This window comes from Phyllopteryx taeniolatus, chromosome 12, assembly GCF_024500385.1.
Source record: "Phyllopteryx taeniolatus isolate TA_2022b chromosome 12, UOR_Ptae_1.2, whole genome shotgun sequence".
NCBI lineage: Eukaryota > Metazoa > Chordata > Actinopteri > Syngnathiformes > Syngnathidae > Phyllopteryx > Phyllopteryx taeniolatus.
Genome location: NC_084513.1, coordinates 22,133,730 through 22,150,235, shown reverse-complemented (window position 1 = coordinate 22,150,235; position 16,506 = coordinate 22,133,730). Strand labels below are relative to the sequence as shown.

Below are 16,506 nucleotides of genomic sequence, written 5' to 3'. Positions count from 1 at the left end.
TTCCCAATGTTCTTACAAGAGCAGCGGTGTGCTGTCGCGGCACCCATGCTAATAATGCACGTCTGAAAGGCCTAATGCACTTATGCAAAACATCAGCTCAAGAAGAAACATTTTTCATGGAACTACGGTGACGGCATTTGCCTACTCAACTCTGTGTAGCCCAAGCAATAACGTGAATTGTGGAGCTTAATTTTCGTAAAAAGTAGTCCTTTTTCGCCATCTTGGTGCAGAGAAACTATGTTGAAGTGTGTTGAAGAGTTTCATTTTGATAAAAGTAGTCCTTTGCTGCCATCTTGTAGCATTTATGGCTATTTTGGACCGCAGACCTCCCTGACCGCAATTTATTATACTTCTGCGATTGGCTGGCAAGCAGTTGAGGGCGGACCCCGCCTCCTGCCCGATGACAGCTGGGATAGGCTCCGGCACGCCCGCGACAGAAAATGGATGGATGGATGGATACATTATACTACATTTGTACATTTGTGTATGAATCTCCAACCACTGGTGAAATGGTCATGTCAATAGCACCTTTGGGAATATATTTGATGCGAACATTGGGATGGGATTTAAATACTGTAAATAACAAATAATAAGTACAAATGATGAGCGTACTGTGCTCATTTAGTTAAACTAGCGATGTAGTCGACTGGAGTCTCACTGATTTCGTGACGTTCCACCTGAGATTGTGACATATGGTCATATGAGTACGTACACACAGAGAGTTTGAAGCGTCAATTTGTTTGTGCGCACTTTCAGCTGCCGGCCGTGGTCCAAAGGCTGCGCGAGAGGAAGTGGAGGGTGGGAGAGCTGCTGCACTTCCTGTTGCGCTACTGCGAAGAGACCCAGCCGCATGCTCCGCCCGGGGAGGAGACGCCCCACGTGGTCCGAGAGTCTCAGCGCGTCCCCCTCTTCAAGTGGCTCCTGGAGCACACCTAAAGCCCTGCTCCTTTTTTTCCTCCGCCCGCTTCCAGCAGAGGGAGCCGTGAGAGCCTTGTACGACGTATTATTTTGCTGCTGTTCGATTGTTGCTCGAACGAACGATCTCACACTTTCCTAAAAAGGAAGCAGAGCGACCCATCCCGTTCGTTCCTGGCGCGGCCATTTGTGAGGCAGGGAGAAAGTGCGGGCGGGCGGGCGGGCCCTTTTTGTTCGGGGATCCCCATGGCTGCCAGCAGGCCGATTAGGTCATCACATCCACAGCTCACCTTGGCGGCAGCGTAGCTGATTCCACATGAGAGGAACACCACGCGCTTCCATTATCAGAGTAGGGGCCATCTTGAAAAGGTGCATTTCTCTCCATCCATTTTTGTGTTTCTTCAAGCAGAATTTCCACACGCTAAAAGGCCATCGCTTTATTTTCAACGTTTGTGTTACACACAGAAATACTGCACAAATTGCCTTAGAATTCCACAATTGATCATCTTCTACGGAAGCAATTGCTTTCAATGCAACAAAGCGTCTTAACAAGTCACACGCTGACTTGGGCATTGCGGAATAGCCTTAACATGCAGACTCTCCCGCCTCTGGTACGGCTCTGAGAAAATTGCCCAGTTGACTTTGCCCCCCCCCCCCCCCCGATTTCTGCGACATGCGGAAAATAGGCGGAAAAGTGTTGACTTTTCCAGGCAGTGTGGAAGGGCCTTCAATTTGATTTGGATCGATAGGACCCAGTGTGTTTCCTGTTTTATCTTTAGAGGGTGATTTGCCAGCTGAAATATTGCAAATGGTGGATTCGGGATGGGCAACGCTTCAATTGATTTCTTGTAAAAGATGAGAGAGAATCTCTTTCTCCGAATGTTAGACCGCCAACGAGTGACGAGAGTCCAGACGGCAAAGGTCTTGCTGAGACGTCTTCGGACGGCAAACCGAATGCTTGAGACTTCCTTAACCACAATGTAGGCTCCTTTAGACCGCAAACTTTTGACACTTAACATGCCTCGCTGAGACTTCTTAATAAGGCCGCCTCATTGAGCCTCCTCATTGACTTCTTTCGACAGCAATGGAGGCTTCTTTAGACAGTAAACCCATCGAGACTTTTGGCGGCGAGCTTGTCGAGGCTAGTTAAGACTTTTTTAGATGCCATAAATACTTGACTGCAGATTAGATGACATTTTCTTTTTGACGGGCATCGAGAGTTATTTCGATTCTTTCGACGGCAAACCCTTTGAGACGTTCCACGACAATCGAGACTTCTTCAGTTAGCAAACTAGTCGAGGTAAAAAAGACTGCAGTCTAGTTAAGATTTCTTTAGACGTCGATCAATGCTTCTGGAGACAGCAAACACATTGAGATAAGAACAGTCTCGACTTCAAATGGTAAACGCACCGAGACGGCAGTCTCGGCTTCTTTCGGCTGTAACGTGCTTGGATGTTTGACAGCAATTGAGTTCTTTCGATGGAAAAACTCATTGACACTACTTTAGACTGCAAACCTTTTGAGCTTTCTGTTGATGGCTAACAAGACTTCATTAGACGGCCAAGAAATTGAGACTTCACTTGGCAAACTTGCCAAGATGAAGCAGTAATCGAGCCTTCTTTCGACAGCAAATGTGTTGAGACTTGAGATGACGGTCGAGACATTATAGATTGCAATCTTTAGACTGCAAACTAATTGAGACTTCTTCAGACGGCAATCGAGTCTCAGTTCTTTAGACTTCAAACCCGTTGAGGCGACTTTTGACTGCAGACTCATTCAGGCATTAGACTACCAGCAAACTTGAGGTTTTTGTTGACGGCAAACAAGACTTCCTGAGACAGCAATCAAGTTGAGACTTAAGACGGTAAATTTGCCAAGAATTCTTTACTCTGCAAACTTGTTCAGACATTAGACAGCAAACTTGGTGAGACTTCTTTAGACTGCAGTCTTGCTAACGTTTCCTGACAGGAGACAGCAAGCAAGTTCAGACGAAATCAACAGGAAGCGGTGGTCTCTATTTTGCCTGATTTGCTTCAAGACACCATTAATCAAGTCCAGACCCTCACTCGTTTCTTAAGGCTCCGTTCAACGATGAATCGATCTTGCCCGTCCCTAGCATGTGGATTGTTTACCAGGTAGACCAGTACGTTGAGAGTATTTATTTTTCAGTAAGCTGAAATAAGCCAACGTTTGTGGCTTTAATGTTGCCAAACTGACCTGACGCGGACCCAGTCATCATCAGAGTGGCTCATCCGTGCCGTGTCGGGATTGTGAAAGGTCCGCCGACGCAGATGGCGTCGCTCTTCAACCACAAACTCAGGCTGAAGAGATAAGTCAGCTCCACCTCACAGAGGGCGACCACAACTTGCCCAACGGATTCCATCGGGGTGCGCAGCGCAGCCACGTCCATGCGACTTTCCATGCCAACCTGTGGCCCGTGGGCCATATAACGACCCCTAGAGCATTTGATAGGGCCTACCATGCAATTCTAAAAAGAGACAAAACCTCGGAAAGTCCCAAATTCTAAAACGGACACGTCATCGATGTTGGGCGGAATCCTCACCTCTTCAAAACCATTAGTTTTCAGGACATGTTTTTGTAGTTATTAAACATCATACAGTTCAGAGAGGTAGTTGCAAGACTTTAAAAAAACGGACCGTGCAGTAGTATTGATTTGAAATTGACCAACTTTGGATATAAGCGCTTTCTGCCCAACTGCTGATCAAAATACAAACATTTGTTGGAGACACTGTCATCGTAATATATAAATATCGCTTTTCATTTGTCGTTCGGCATGGGTCCTCACCTGCATGGCTAGACGCTCCATGCCACCTCTTCCTGCTTCAGCTCTATAGGCTGCTGACCAGAATGGTTTTGGTTTTTAGCATACGTGTATCAATTTAAAACGGTGTTTGTCTCAATAATTGTTTACTTGTGAAATATATCACTAAATGCACTATGAGGAAAAACAGTTGCACTGTAAGAAGAAGAGGTGGCGAAGTATTTTGAATGAACCTTGCAGAGAGACTGAGTTGGCACGAATGCCCGATTAATGATGAAAAGAGAAGATATCCGTGCACAAAGTCATTCTGTTGACATTCCGGCTTGTGTTTGTGCCTGTTGGACGCTGGATGTGCGCCTGCAACATTTTGTAAAAAACGGGCCGCTGTTGTATTGCAGTGTTGCTTTCAGAGTGCCCCCTGCCCCTGCCCCTGCCCCCACGCCCCCACGCACGCTCACACACACTCACTCTGTATTGGTTCCTGCTTACTTGTAAAGTCATGCTAAATAAAGATATTGAATGAATTAAGTTATATAATATATAAATGTAATATGATAGTGAGTGTGGCGACCTGTTCCCTCGTGACAATGCTGAATAGTGAATCCACATTTGTAAGCTTGACGTCAATACTTTATGATTAAAAAAGCTCAGTGAGACAAAGCTTTTTACGTTGTCCCTTTTTTGGGCTTCTTTTAATGCATAAATCCCTTATAAACGAGAAAGAACAAATATATATAACATTATAAATTGTTGGAAATACTATAGGTTTTCTCCGGGGTACTCTGGTTTCCTCACACATTCCAAAGCGTGCGACCAGTTCAGGGTGTAGCCCGCCTCTCAGCCAAAGTCAGCTGGGATAGGCGCCAGCACGCCCGCGACCCATCAGGAGGGAAAATGGATGGATGGATAGATATTGATGATGAATTGACTTTTTCAATCCTTCATTGTTTTATTTAATAATACTGTAGGTGGCCGACCGGTTAGAGCGTCCGCCTCACAGTTCTGAGGACCCGGGTTCGATCCCCGGCCCCGCCTGTGTGGAGTTTGCATGTTCTCCCCGTGCCTGCGTGGCTTTTCTCCGGGCACATCCCCAAAACATGCATGAATTGGAGACTCTAAATTGCCCGTAGGTGTGAATGTGAGTGCCAATGGTTGTTTGTTTGTGTGTGCCCTGCGATTGGCCGGCAACCGGTTGAGGGATAGGCTCCGGCACGCCCGCGACCCGCGTGAGGACAAGCGGCTCGGAAAATGGACGGATGGATGGATACTGTAGGTTCATTATCGTGACTGAACTCATCGCTCTGCGTGGGTGTGGGCGATCCTTTTTGACGCGCTCTTCTCAACAAACAATTGGACGCGCTGTTGCCATTTACACATCTCTTGGGGTGAATGAAGTGTGATTCCAAATATAACCATAAATAGCTGGCAATGTATTCCTTAATGTGCTGTAATTTGTTAACCACAACATTTCTGCCAAACATTTAACTGCTGACATGAATACCTCGATACGTAATAAAAGCAATCATGTAATCCTGTCAGGGAGGTGCTTGCGGAATGGTTTTCAAAAGCTTGTTGTTGCTTGTCATTGTAAGGCCAGCACACTAAACGTTGACGCACTGCTGACAAGCGTGTAAAAGTGCGTCGAAAGTAGTCTGCCCAACAGGTGCCAAAACAAGACCAAAGGCTTGTCTTGTATGAAAGCTGGTCTCGATAACAGACACACCAACAACACGTCTGTTGCTGTGTGATTTGACGACTAGAATTACTGCACATGGAATAAGCCAACGCTCATGAATGGAAGTGTCTGTCTGACGTTGAGGGCAGGGTGACAAAAAAGGGAAGAAAGAAGAGGAATGAGTACAAGGTGGAAACAGTTAATTGTAGGTTACCTCGCGATGATACAGTAGGCAAAGAATGTGTCTGACAAGCGCCTCTCCATCTCAGAGAAGCTAACCGGAATGAGTGATGTCATGGGAAGCTTGGATTGAGGTGACAAATCAAACATGGGCTACTCCAAAGGCTCACAATGTAGTCAATAAGATAAGAAAGTCAACCGGTTTCAATGTCACAAGTGCTAAACAAGCCACACCATGCAAAGTCTTACCACGGGGGTCGCCCAGGGCTCATTGCTAGAGCCCGTGTCATTATCTTTCTGTACTGAAAAAAATTCCTCATGTCTGACCAATGATGCTATATCAAGGGAGGCAAATGTAAAACCTTGGGCTTTACTGTCCAATGTACAAGCCCAATTCCAATGAAGTTGGGACGTTGTGTTAAACATCAATAAAAACAGAAGACAATGATTTGCAAATCATGTTCAACCTATATTTCATTGAATACATGACAAAGACAAGACAAGTCTCATGTTCAAACTGAGACTTGATTTTTTTTAGCAAATAAGCATGAACTTGGAATTTTATGCTGCCAACACGTTCCAAAAAGCTGGGACAGGGTCATGTTTGCATCACCTTTTCTTTGAACAACATTCCATAAACGTTTGGGAACTGAGGACACTAATTGTTGAAGCTTTGGAGGTGGAATTCTTTCCCATTCTCGCTCAATGTACAGATTTCAGCTGTTCAACAGTCCGGGGTCTCCGTTGTCGTATTTTACGCTTCATAATGCGCCACGCATTTTCAATGGGAGAAAGGGCTGGACTGCAGGCAGGCCAGTCTCGTACCCGCACTCTCTTACTTCCAAGCCACACTGTTGTAACACGTGCAGAATGTGGTTTGGCATAGTCTTGCTGAAATAAGCAGGGGCGTCCATGAAAAAGACGTTGCTTGGATGGCAGCATATGTTTCTCCAAAACCTGTATGTACCTTTGAGCCTGAATGGTGCCTTCACAGATGTGTAAGTTACCCATGCCATTGGCACTAACACAGCCCCATACCATCCCAGATGCTGGCTTTTGAACTTTGCGTCCATAACAGTCCGGATGGTTCTTTTCCTCTTTGGCCCGGAGGACACGACGTCCACAATTTCCCAAAACAATTTGAAATGTGGACTCGTCGGACCACAGAACACTTTTCCACTTTGTGTCAGTCCATCTTAGATGAGCTCGGGCCCAGAGAAGCCGGCGGCGTTTCTGGGTGTTGTTGATAAATGGCTTTTGCTTTGCATAGTAGAGTTTCAAGTTGCACTTACAGATGTAGCGCCAAACTGTATTGACTGACATTGGTTTTCTGAAGTGTTCCTGAGCCCATGCGGTGATATCCTTTACACATCGATGTCGGTTTTTGATGCAGTGCCGCCTGAGGGATCGACGGTCACGGGCATTCCGTGTTGGTTTTGGGCCTTGCCGCTTCCATGCAGTGATTTCTCCAGATTCTCTGAACCTTTTGATGACATTATGGACCGTAGATGATGAAATCCCTCAATTCCTTGCAATTGTATGTTGAGGAACATTGTCCTTAAACTGTTGGACTATTTTCTCACGCACGTGTTGACAAAGAGGTGAACCTCGTCCCATCTTTTCTTGTGAATGACTGAGCAATTGGGGGAAGCTCCTTTTCTACCCAATCACGGCACCCGCCTGTTCCCAATGAGCCGGTTCACCTGTGGGATGTTCCAAACACGTGTTTGATGAGAATTCTTTTTTGCCACCTGTGCCAGCTTTTTTGGAACGTGTTGCAGCCATCAAATTCCAAGTTCATGATTATTTGACAAAAACAATCAACTTGATCAGTTTGAACATGAAATATCTTGTCTGTGAAGTGCATTCAATGAAATATAGGTTGAACATGATTTGCAAATCATTGTCTTCTGTTTTTATTGATGTTTAACACAACGTCCCAACTTCATTGGAATTGGGGTTGTAAAAACTTTTAAAAATATGAGGGTAAAAATAAACATTGTCGAATTTTTCATTTAAACATTGATTCAAAAGGGACACAGTCAAATTCTATAAAATTCACATGCAGTGACAAGATGCAGCTAAGCATGATCATTTGATTTAAAAAAAAAAAAAAAAAAGCAATAGGCCTATAATTGATTATAAATACCCACTTAACAGCTGAGCACCCATCAAAAACAGAAGCTAAATTATATTTGACTATTACTGTATACTGCCGACTGGTTAGCACATCTGCCTCACAGTTCTGGTGACCGGGGTTCAAATCCCGGCCCCGCCTGTGTGGAGTTTGCATGTTCTCCCCGTGCCTGCGTGGCTTTTCTCCGGGCACTCCGCTTTCCTCCCACAACCCAAAAACATGCGTGGTAGGTTGATTGAAGACTCTAAAATTGCCCGTAGGTGGGATTGTGAGTGCGAATGGTTGTTTGTCTCTATGTGCCCTGCGATTGGCTGGCGACCGGTTCAGGGTGTACCCCGCCTCCTGCGACAGAAAATGGATGGATGGATACTGTTACTACTGACTAAAAAAACGAATCTAATGGAAATTCTAAAGGGACGCGACCCAGGACACACTGGAGAGACTTTGTCTCCCAGCTGGCCTCGGAGCGCCTCGGGATCCCCCCGGAAGAGCTGGATGAAGTGGCTGGGGAGTCGACCGCGACCCGACCTAAAAAGTGTTTTCATTAAAAAAAGAAAAAGAAGCTGTATATATAACCAGTGGTGTCCCTCAGGACTTAGTGTAAGAATCCTTAGAATTGTCTTTCTTTACATCCCAACATATTTTTGATAGATTGATTTAAATTTTCCATACAGTACATTCATGAACGTGCAATGGCTCGCTGCACCACAGCACGATGATTTAATACAAAAGCGATAACAGTGATTAGCATTCACACTCACAGGCAGGTGTGCTAACCATTCCATTCCTTGCTGTCCATTATTATTATTGAATTCAAGTAAATCTACTTTGCGTTTCCAAAGTGAAGCAACATTTTGTGTAGTGTAGTTATTTGAAAAACAACTTTTCAACCTAATTTTTCCAAGTGACGTCCCTCGGGCCTCCCTTCCGGAGTTCTTGGATTCTCTTTCCATACTAAAATCAAACGGTCTACTCTTATTACCAAGCGGATGCATGAATGTGATTTATAAATCATGAGTCACACGCAAAAAGAACAACTAGCTGAGCGAAAAGGATTACGAGAGAAGCGCAGCATTGCCGCACTTTGACGCTCTATGAGAAAAGGACAAACTTCAAAACAGGAGCATCCCGGTGATTAGCCACGAAACAAGATGAGCGAATGGATGGAAAGTACAATTCATTTCTTGTTGACTACGACTGTCAATGTTTTACATGGGAAGAAAACAATATTCCACATGGGAGACACGGGAGCCAGCTTGATGGTGCGCTATTTACTGATTCTATTCCATTATCTGTGTTCTATTCACAGTCCCCTCCAAAGGTATTGGAACAGCAAGGCCACTTCCTGGGTTTTTGTTGTAGACTGAAGACATTTGGGTTTGCGATCAGAAGAGGAATATGAGGCAAAAGTTGAGAATTCCAGCTTTTGTTTCGTGCTATTTACACCTCGATGTTAAACAACTCAGGACAGGGCACCTTTTGTTTGACTTTCCAATTGAGCAAAAGGATTGGAACAGCCATTATTCAATGAACTTAAAGTGAATAACATTTAGCAGTTGGTGGCATAACCCTGACAACCCTTACTTGCAATAAGTGCATCAAGCCTGCGACCCATTGACTTCACCAGACTGTTCCATTCTTCATTTGAAATCCCTTTCCTGGCCTTTCAGTTCTCGTTTGTTTCTGGGGGTTTCTTCCTTCGGTCTCCTCTTCAGGAGGTAAAATGCATGCTTTGTTGGGTTAAGGTTAAGGTTAAGGTTAAGATTGACTTGGCCAGTCCAAGACCTTCCAAAGAAGTGCTTTGCTGTGTTGGCAGTGTGTTTTTAGGTCATCGTCTTGTTGCATGATGAAGCTTCTCCCGATTAGCTTGGATGCATTTCCTGTAAATTGCCGGACAAAATGGTTTGGTAGACTTCAGAATTCATTCTGCTGCTACCATCACGAGTTACATCGTCAATAAAGACGAGTGAGCCCGTTCCAGAAGCAGCCATGACATCACCTCCGCCGTGCTTGACCTTGTGTGTTTTGGATCGTATGCTGATCCTTTCTTTCTCGATACTTTGGCCTTTCCATCACTTTGGTAGAGGTTCATCTTGGTCTCATCAATCCGTAAAACTCATCGCTGTACTTCTTTGCAAAATCCAATCTGGCCTTGCCATTCTTTTTGCTCATGAGTGGTTTGCACCTTGTGGTACGGCCTATTCTTCTCTCAAAGTCTTCTTCGAACAGCGGGTTGTGACACCTTCACCCCTGCCCGGTGGAGGTTGGCAGTGATGTCACTGACTGTTGTCTTTGGGTGTTTCTTCACACCTCTCACAATATTTCTGTCATCAGCTGCTGTTGATACCCTTGGCCAACCTGTTTGATGTCTGTTGCTCAATGCAGCAGAAGTTTCTTTCTTTTTCAGGACATTCCAAATTGTTGTATCGGTTATGGCCAAAGTTTGTGCAATAGCTCTGATCGATTTCCCCTTTTCTCTCAGTTTCACAATGGTTTGCTTTTCTCCCATAGACAGCTCTCTGGACTGTGTTTGCTTAACAGCAAATGCAGTTTTCACAGCTGAAACCCGAAGCCAAAAACAAGCGCTAGCTAATGTTTTAGCAATCAATCTCAAAGGTCACATGTTCCAATACTTTTGCTCACTTGAAAGTGGGTGGTTTCAAACAAAAGCTGCTCTGTCCTGAGTGGTTGAACACATCGAGATGTACAGTAAATACCGTGAAATAAAAGCTGGAATTCTCAACATTTGTCTCATATTCATCTTTTGATCTGAAAGCCAAATGTCTTCAGTATACAACCAAAACAAAGGAATTGACCTTGCCGTTCCAATGCTTTTGGAGGGGACTGTATATGTTGTCCTTTTAATACACAAAAGCAAATAAAGAAGTATGTCATACGCGAGTAATGCATTTATAAATTGTACTTTCAAGACTTTCGAGAAGCAATGGCACTGTGTGTAATTGCTTTTAAAAGATTCCAGCATCCTCTATCCAGAGGCTTACACAATCTCTACTGAGCTACATTGGAAGCGTCCTGGTGGTTCCCCAGCACTTGACTCCAGTTTCCAGTGTCAGTTCATCTGAGCGCTGGCAGGCGAATTGGATGACGTTGTAATCTGGCAAGAAGGTTTTTGTGTTTGGGAGGGTGCCAGGGTGCACAGCTGGGTCAACAAAGCAGCGGACTGTGTTTCCGTGGGAAACCGCCGTTTGATCCCCCGCTCCGGGCTGTGATTCCAAGGCTGTTTTCCAAACACTTTGCAGCGGGAAACCGTCGGCTTCCCATTGGCGACGGCAAAGGTGACTTTTCCGATGGCGGGGCTCCGATAGGGCGTGACGTTTCCCCTCGGCCTCACCCAATTTGTCTTTTGAGAAACCTTATCGTTGTTTTGACAGTTTGAAACGGCTATCGTCAAGCGTGCTGAGGTTTATCAGTGTTCTACGGCCATTCGATTTGCTTTGCGAACCGCCAGAAACGAGATGACTCAGATGACTGTTGCCAAAAGACTTTCAGAAATACCGCAGTTCTCATTGTGTGTTCCACTCTCATTTGTTCCGGTGTGGAATTTTCCATGTAGCAAATGAATGTAAGTAAATTGAATCTTATCCAGGGGTCAAACTTTTATGTCAGAGTAGTTATTTTTCGGAAAGAACGACAACAAAAATGCTGGTTTTCCGAAATGTTGGTGTCACATGCTTGATGCTGGACAGCGACCATTTGTTTTGTCTTTTTTTTTTTTTTTGGTCCTGTTAGGTCAAGCAGAACGGAGGCTCTGTATCCCTTTTGTGTCGGAACAGTTTTACTGTGTCGCAATGGAGTTTTGAAGCTTCCGATGCGGTTTCTTACTATTAGAATTGAAGTCTATTGAGAATCGGAGTCGATCAGTCAAACAGAGCAAAGTTTCTAGAGGGGAGAGAGAAACGAAGACAAAAGACAAAGCACTCATTGTAAACAGGATGAGAAAAGTAAGTGAAGAATAAAACATGAAATATGAGTGTTCCCTGGGAGGGAAGGGCAGGACAGGATAGAACAGGACAAGAAGCGTGCAGGACAAGGCTGTGCTGTGGTGGGATTGATTATGTAAATGATGAAAGTCTATAGGACGAGGGGCACCCAGGCGGGCGCCAGCTGGCGGAGCATGGGCGAGCCACAAAAACTCCCCGGGAGGTCACCCCATTTGTTTCGTCTTGTCTTGGGTTCGAGAGTTTTGTTCAAATATTGGGCCAGATTATACAATGGGTACGGAAAGTATTCAGAACCCCTTAAATCTTTCACTCTTTGTTATTTGCTCAAATCGTTTTTTTCCTCATTAATGTCCACACAGCACCCCATATTGACAAGAAAAAAACGCAATTGTTGAGATTTTTGCAGATTTATTAAAAAAGAAAAACTGGAATATCACACAGCCATTAGTATTCAGACCCTTTGCTGAGTATTTGGTGGAATGATGCAAGATGCAAGTTTTTCCCACCTGGATTTGGGGATCCTCTGCCATTCCTCCTTGCAGATCCTCTCCAGTTCCGTCAGGTTGGATGGTGAACGTTGGTGGGCAGCCATTTTCGGGTCTCTCCAGAGATGCTCAATTGGGTTTAAGTCAGGGCTCTGGCTGGGCCATTCAACAACAGTCACGGAGTTGTTCTGAAGCCACTCCTTCGTTATTTTCGCTGTGTGCTTCGGGTCATTGTCTTGTTGGAAGGTGAACCTTCGGCCCAGTCTGAGGTCCTGAGCACTCTGGAGAAGCTTTTCCCGTACCTGGCCGCATTTATTTACCTTCGATTGCAACCGGTCTCCATGTCCCTGCAGCTGAAAATGATGCTGCCACCACCGTGCTTCACTGTTGGGACTGTATGGGACTGGTGATGAGCAGTGCCTGGTTTTTTCCACACATACCGCTTAGAATTAAGGCCAAAAAGTTCTATCTTGGTCTCATCAGACCAGAGAATCTTAGTCCTTCAGTTGTTTTTTAGCAAACTCCATGCGGGCTTCCGTCGGGCCGCTCTGCCATTAAGGCCCGAGCGGTGGAGGGCCGCAGTGATGGTTGACTTTCTAGAACTTTCTCCCATCTCCTGACTGCATCTCTGGAGCTCAGCCACGGTGCTTTTTGGGTTCTTTTTTACCTCTCTCTACAAGGCTCTTCTGTCCCGATTGCTCAGTTTGGCCGGACGGCCAGCTCTTGGAAGGATTCTGGTCATCCCAAACGTCTTCCGTTTAAGCATTATGGAGGCCACCGTGCTCTTATAACCTTAAGTGTGACTGAAATGTTTTTGTAACCTTGGCCAGATCTGTGCCTTGCCACAATTCTGTCTCTGAGCGCTTCAGGCAGTTCCTTTGACCTCATGATTCTCATTTGCTCTGACATGCACCGTGAGCCGTAAGTTCTTATAGAGACGTGTGTGTGTGTGTGGGGCTTTCCTAATCAGGTCCAATCAGTATAATCCAAAAAATTCCCACTCACATTCACGCCCTAGCTGAAGGGCAATTGAACCAGTCAGGCAAGTAAACCACTACACCATCAGTGACTCCAACGTCTGAAATGGTGGTCAGCTTGAGAAGTACTCAAGAGGCCCAAGAACAAGAGGATTTTATTTCACCTGTCAAATTTGTAAAGTACAGCTCTTAATGTACCTGCAAGAACATCCGCGCATGGATGGACGGACAGACAGCCGAGTTCAAACTCTGTACGGCAGTCAGAACTGGAGGCAGCAGTCCGAAGCTAAAAGATTTCTGCCAAGTAAAGACAAAAGGACAACATTCAAAATCAAGGCTAAGGTAAACACCATCTGACACTGCTGTGATTAAACGGGTGCATGTTTCTGTCATTGCGCCACAAGTTGGAAGTGTGGGCGACTTGGACGCCCCTAAAATGTCTTCAATCCAGAAAATTGGCAAGAGAAGAGAAAATGTTTTTCAGTTTACTTGTATGGGAACATAATAGTTGGCGCTTGAGGTCTAATCCCCTGCCAAACTTGTCCAGGGTCCTTCGCATAGCCCCTTTATTCCCTAATAGATGTGCTCACATTCTTTTATCAGTGCATGCATAGCCTCCGCTAACCGTTATTACTTTTGACGTTGCGTCAGTTGGAATCGCAAAACCGCAGAAAGCCCTCATCCGTCGGGTCGGAAACCACTGGAATGTCGTTCAGGCTATAAGGTTATCGTGGCGTTCGAGCCATTTCACGCGCGGGCACACACACACACACACACACATTTGCGGAGCCCGCCAGTCGTCGCGTAGCAGAAAATCATCAGTCAGCGATCCAGCGAGAGGCCCCGCACTATTGTGTCTTGTCGTCTATGCACACAGTGACATCAGATAGGCGGAGTCCTGGCGTGGTGCGACCCCTGCTGACATCACTTCCCACCCAACAGCAACAAACGGCTGGGTTGTTGGGAGAGTCCACTGGAGGAGGGGGGTGTCAGTTGAGTCAAATCCGCGGAATCCACGATTCCTTTGTGTCGGAGGGGAAAACCGGCTACATCATCTCGGCCGGGCCTTTTGTTTACCTCGCCTGGAAGAAACTCTCCATTGTTTTGCTTCACGCGCTCTGTCTTTCATCAGCACACGCTTAATAGGTGAGAAGCTTCATGAATTGGTGAGGGAGGAGGAGGGAGGAGGGCCCAGAGGGGGGATGACCTGCCGCTGACCCATTTGCACTGTTTTCTTCCCATCGTTCAACATCAATGGCCTTGTTGTTTTAATAAAAGGCCAACAATCTCCGAGAGGGCGAGGATATTTGACGCTTCGAACACGGCCGGGATGCCTCCGCTAAAAAAACACTCTCGGTCGTCGTCTCCATGTCACCGAGCGTGACTTGCGAACCTCTTTGAAGGCTATTTCACCAAAGGTGGTTCTGACTGAGACGTCGGAAAGAGGACCTTCAGGACACAAAAGCAGAGAAACGCGCGTCTTGAACGTCGACATTTCTTTGATTGCGAAAACGTTCGCTACGCAAAGAAGAAATCGAGCTCAAGTCTTGAATCCTAGATGAGCAAAACAATTCAAATGTTGTTTGTGTTTCTAAAAAGGCAGTTGCACGCTTGACCGATTCGGACTTGCTGCTGTGTTCATTTGTACTTGGTGTCGATGGCGTTTGATGACCGACGGCAGCAGAACCGAGGGACATCGCGGCCCGTCCCGACGGGCTTCGGGTGAGAGTCGAGGTACACCCCGGAGTGGTCACCGGCCAAACACGGGGCGATTTAGTTTCGAGTCTTCTATCGACCGAACAGTCGAACGGGTTTTTGGATTGTGGGCGGCAGGACGGCTGCGAGGCACGCGTGCTAACCGGTTTCGTAGACATGCTAACCAGGCCAGTCGGGAAAATACGGAGGCTACTAAAATGTTGCTTTTTTAAAAGAGCACTTTGAGGATGTCTGGTAGGAATTTTTGGACCCGTTGGACCTCGGAAGCAATTAGGGTTTTGCTTCCATCGAGAAGGTTTCTGCCTGAAAAGGGACATTTAGCAATGGTGAAACTACAGCACTAAGCTGAAATTTGATCCCAAACCAACTGTTATGCAAATATTGAAAAGTCAGTGATTCTTGCTTTAATTGCCATCCAAAAACCTGGACTTTTTGGTATAGAACACATCCACGATGATTCGCTCATCTCACGCTGGATCCCATCAAGCTGCTTGCTTGCTGTAATATACTCAACAGTTCCTAAACATTAGAATCAACCTCAACTTCAGCTGCCCACCAAACCTGAGATCAGTCCTTCTCAAACCTTTTACACCAAGTACCCCTTAAAAAAAAAGTCTTCTAATGCAGTAGTGTGTTCATGAAAATAATATTGCAACTCGGTGTAATATTATGCACAGTTTGAACAGTTTTCAACACTGCACCTAAATATAGGAAAATTGCTTCTAAAACCTGAAACCACTCGAGTAATCCCGCGTATCATGTAGTAAATGCTAGACTTTACACCGATCGGATCGGCTTGATCGGTATCGGCCGATAATTAGCATTTTATGCTGATCGGCTTTAATGTCATCATTCGACGATCCGATCATTGACGTCGTTGATCGGCTCCGCAAAAGACATTTATCCCAAAGCTAGTTTATTTTTGGCCCTCGCGATCACTGGGCTTTGTCAAATCGAACGTGACCGGATACATTCGTTACCACGGCCACAACAACAACAACATTAGATCGCGCGTGTATTGTGTTGGTCAAAAATTGTGGCGGTGGTCACCGGAGACGTTCGCTTGAGCTATGTTCATGTACTTTGAATACCATACAGCTCACAAGCAGCCAACAAAACCTTACGTAGCCTCGCAAGCTAGCGCCAGCACTAACGGTTGTACGTGAACAAGTTTCATTTTAATATTGAAAGTAATATAATGACCGTAAGTTAGCAGCCATTATTTCTGTCAGGTTGTAATGTTGGTTTGACCTGACTGATGAGAAGGCATGACCTGAATAGAGAAAATCTTTTGGAAGATGCAGTCAATGAACCAGTCATGGAAATTGCGATCGCTCCCAAAAACCCAGATGGTTTCAAGTTGAGTAAATTCTGTTTTGAAATGAAACAACATGGCCGAGTTGCGTCCCGTTTCTTCTTCTTCCTCTTCGTCGTCGTCTTGAGATCGCTCGCGTCATCCGGTCGGATGGCGGCAATGTCGGTGTGGGGGATTCCAGGCTCCGTGGTTTCTTCATGCATATTTTGAAACATCTGCCGCTCCCGCCCAAAGTCAGATGGGATCGACCTCGGCCGCCCTGGAAGACTTCAGCGTTCGTCTTCATCAGCTTCAAAATGTCTTTCTCGCTCATTAGCGTCGAGGAATATCGGCTGATAGCGTTTTATCTTTTGTTTTAGTCG

General features: G+C 45.6%; 1 protein-coding gene across 14 annotated transcripts in view; it reads left to right on the top strand.

Annotated features, from left to right (window-relative positions):
• akap11 (A kinase (PRKA) anchor protein 11) overlaps nt 1–16,506 on the top strand; it is a 56,378-nt gene that overhangs the window by 24,088 nt on the left and 15,784 nt on the right. Inside the window, exon 13 of one of the 14 annotated variants that reach the window (XM_061791340.1) lies at nt 757–4,361. The exons of the other annotated variants lie outside the window; for them this stretch is intronic. Coding sequence (XP_061647324.1) covers nt 757–936 — 180 coding nt within the window. The 3' untranslated portion in view covers nt 937–4,361. Of the gene's footprint in view, nt 1–756; nt 4,362–16,506 lie in introns of those variants that run through there. 14 annotated transcript variants of the gene reach the window in all.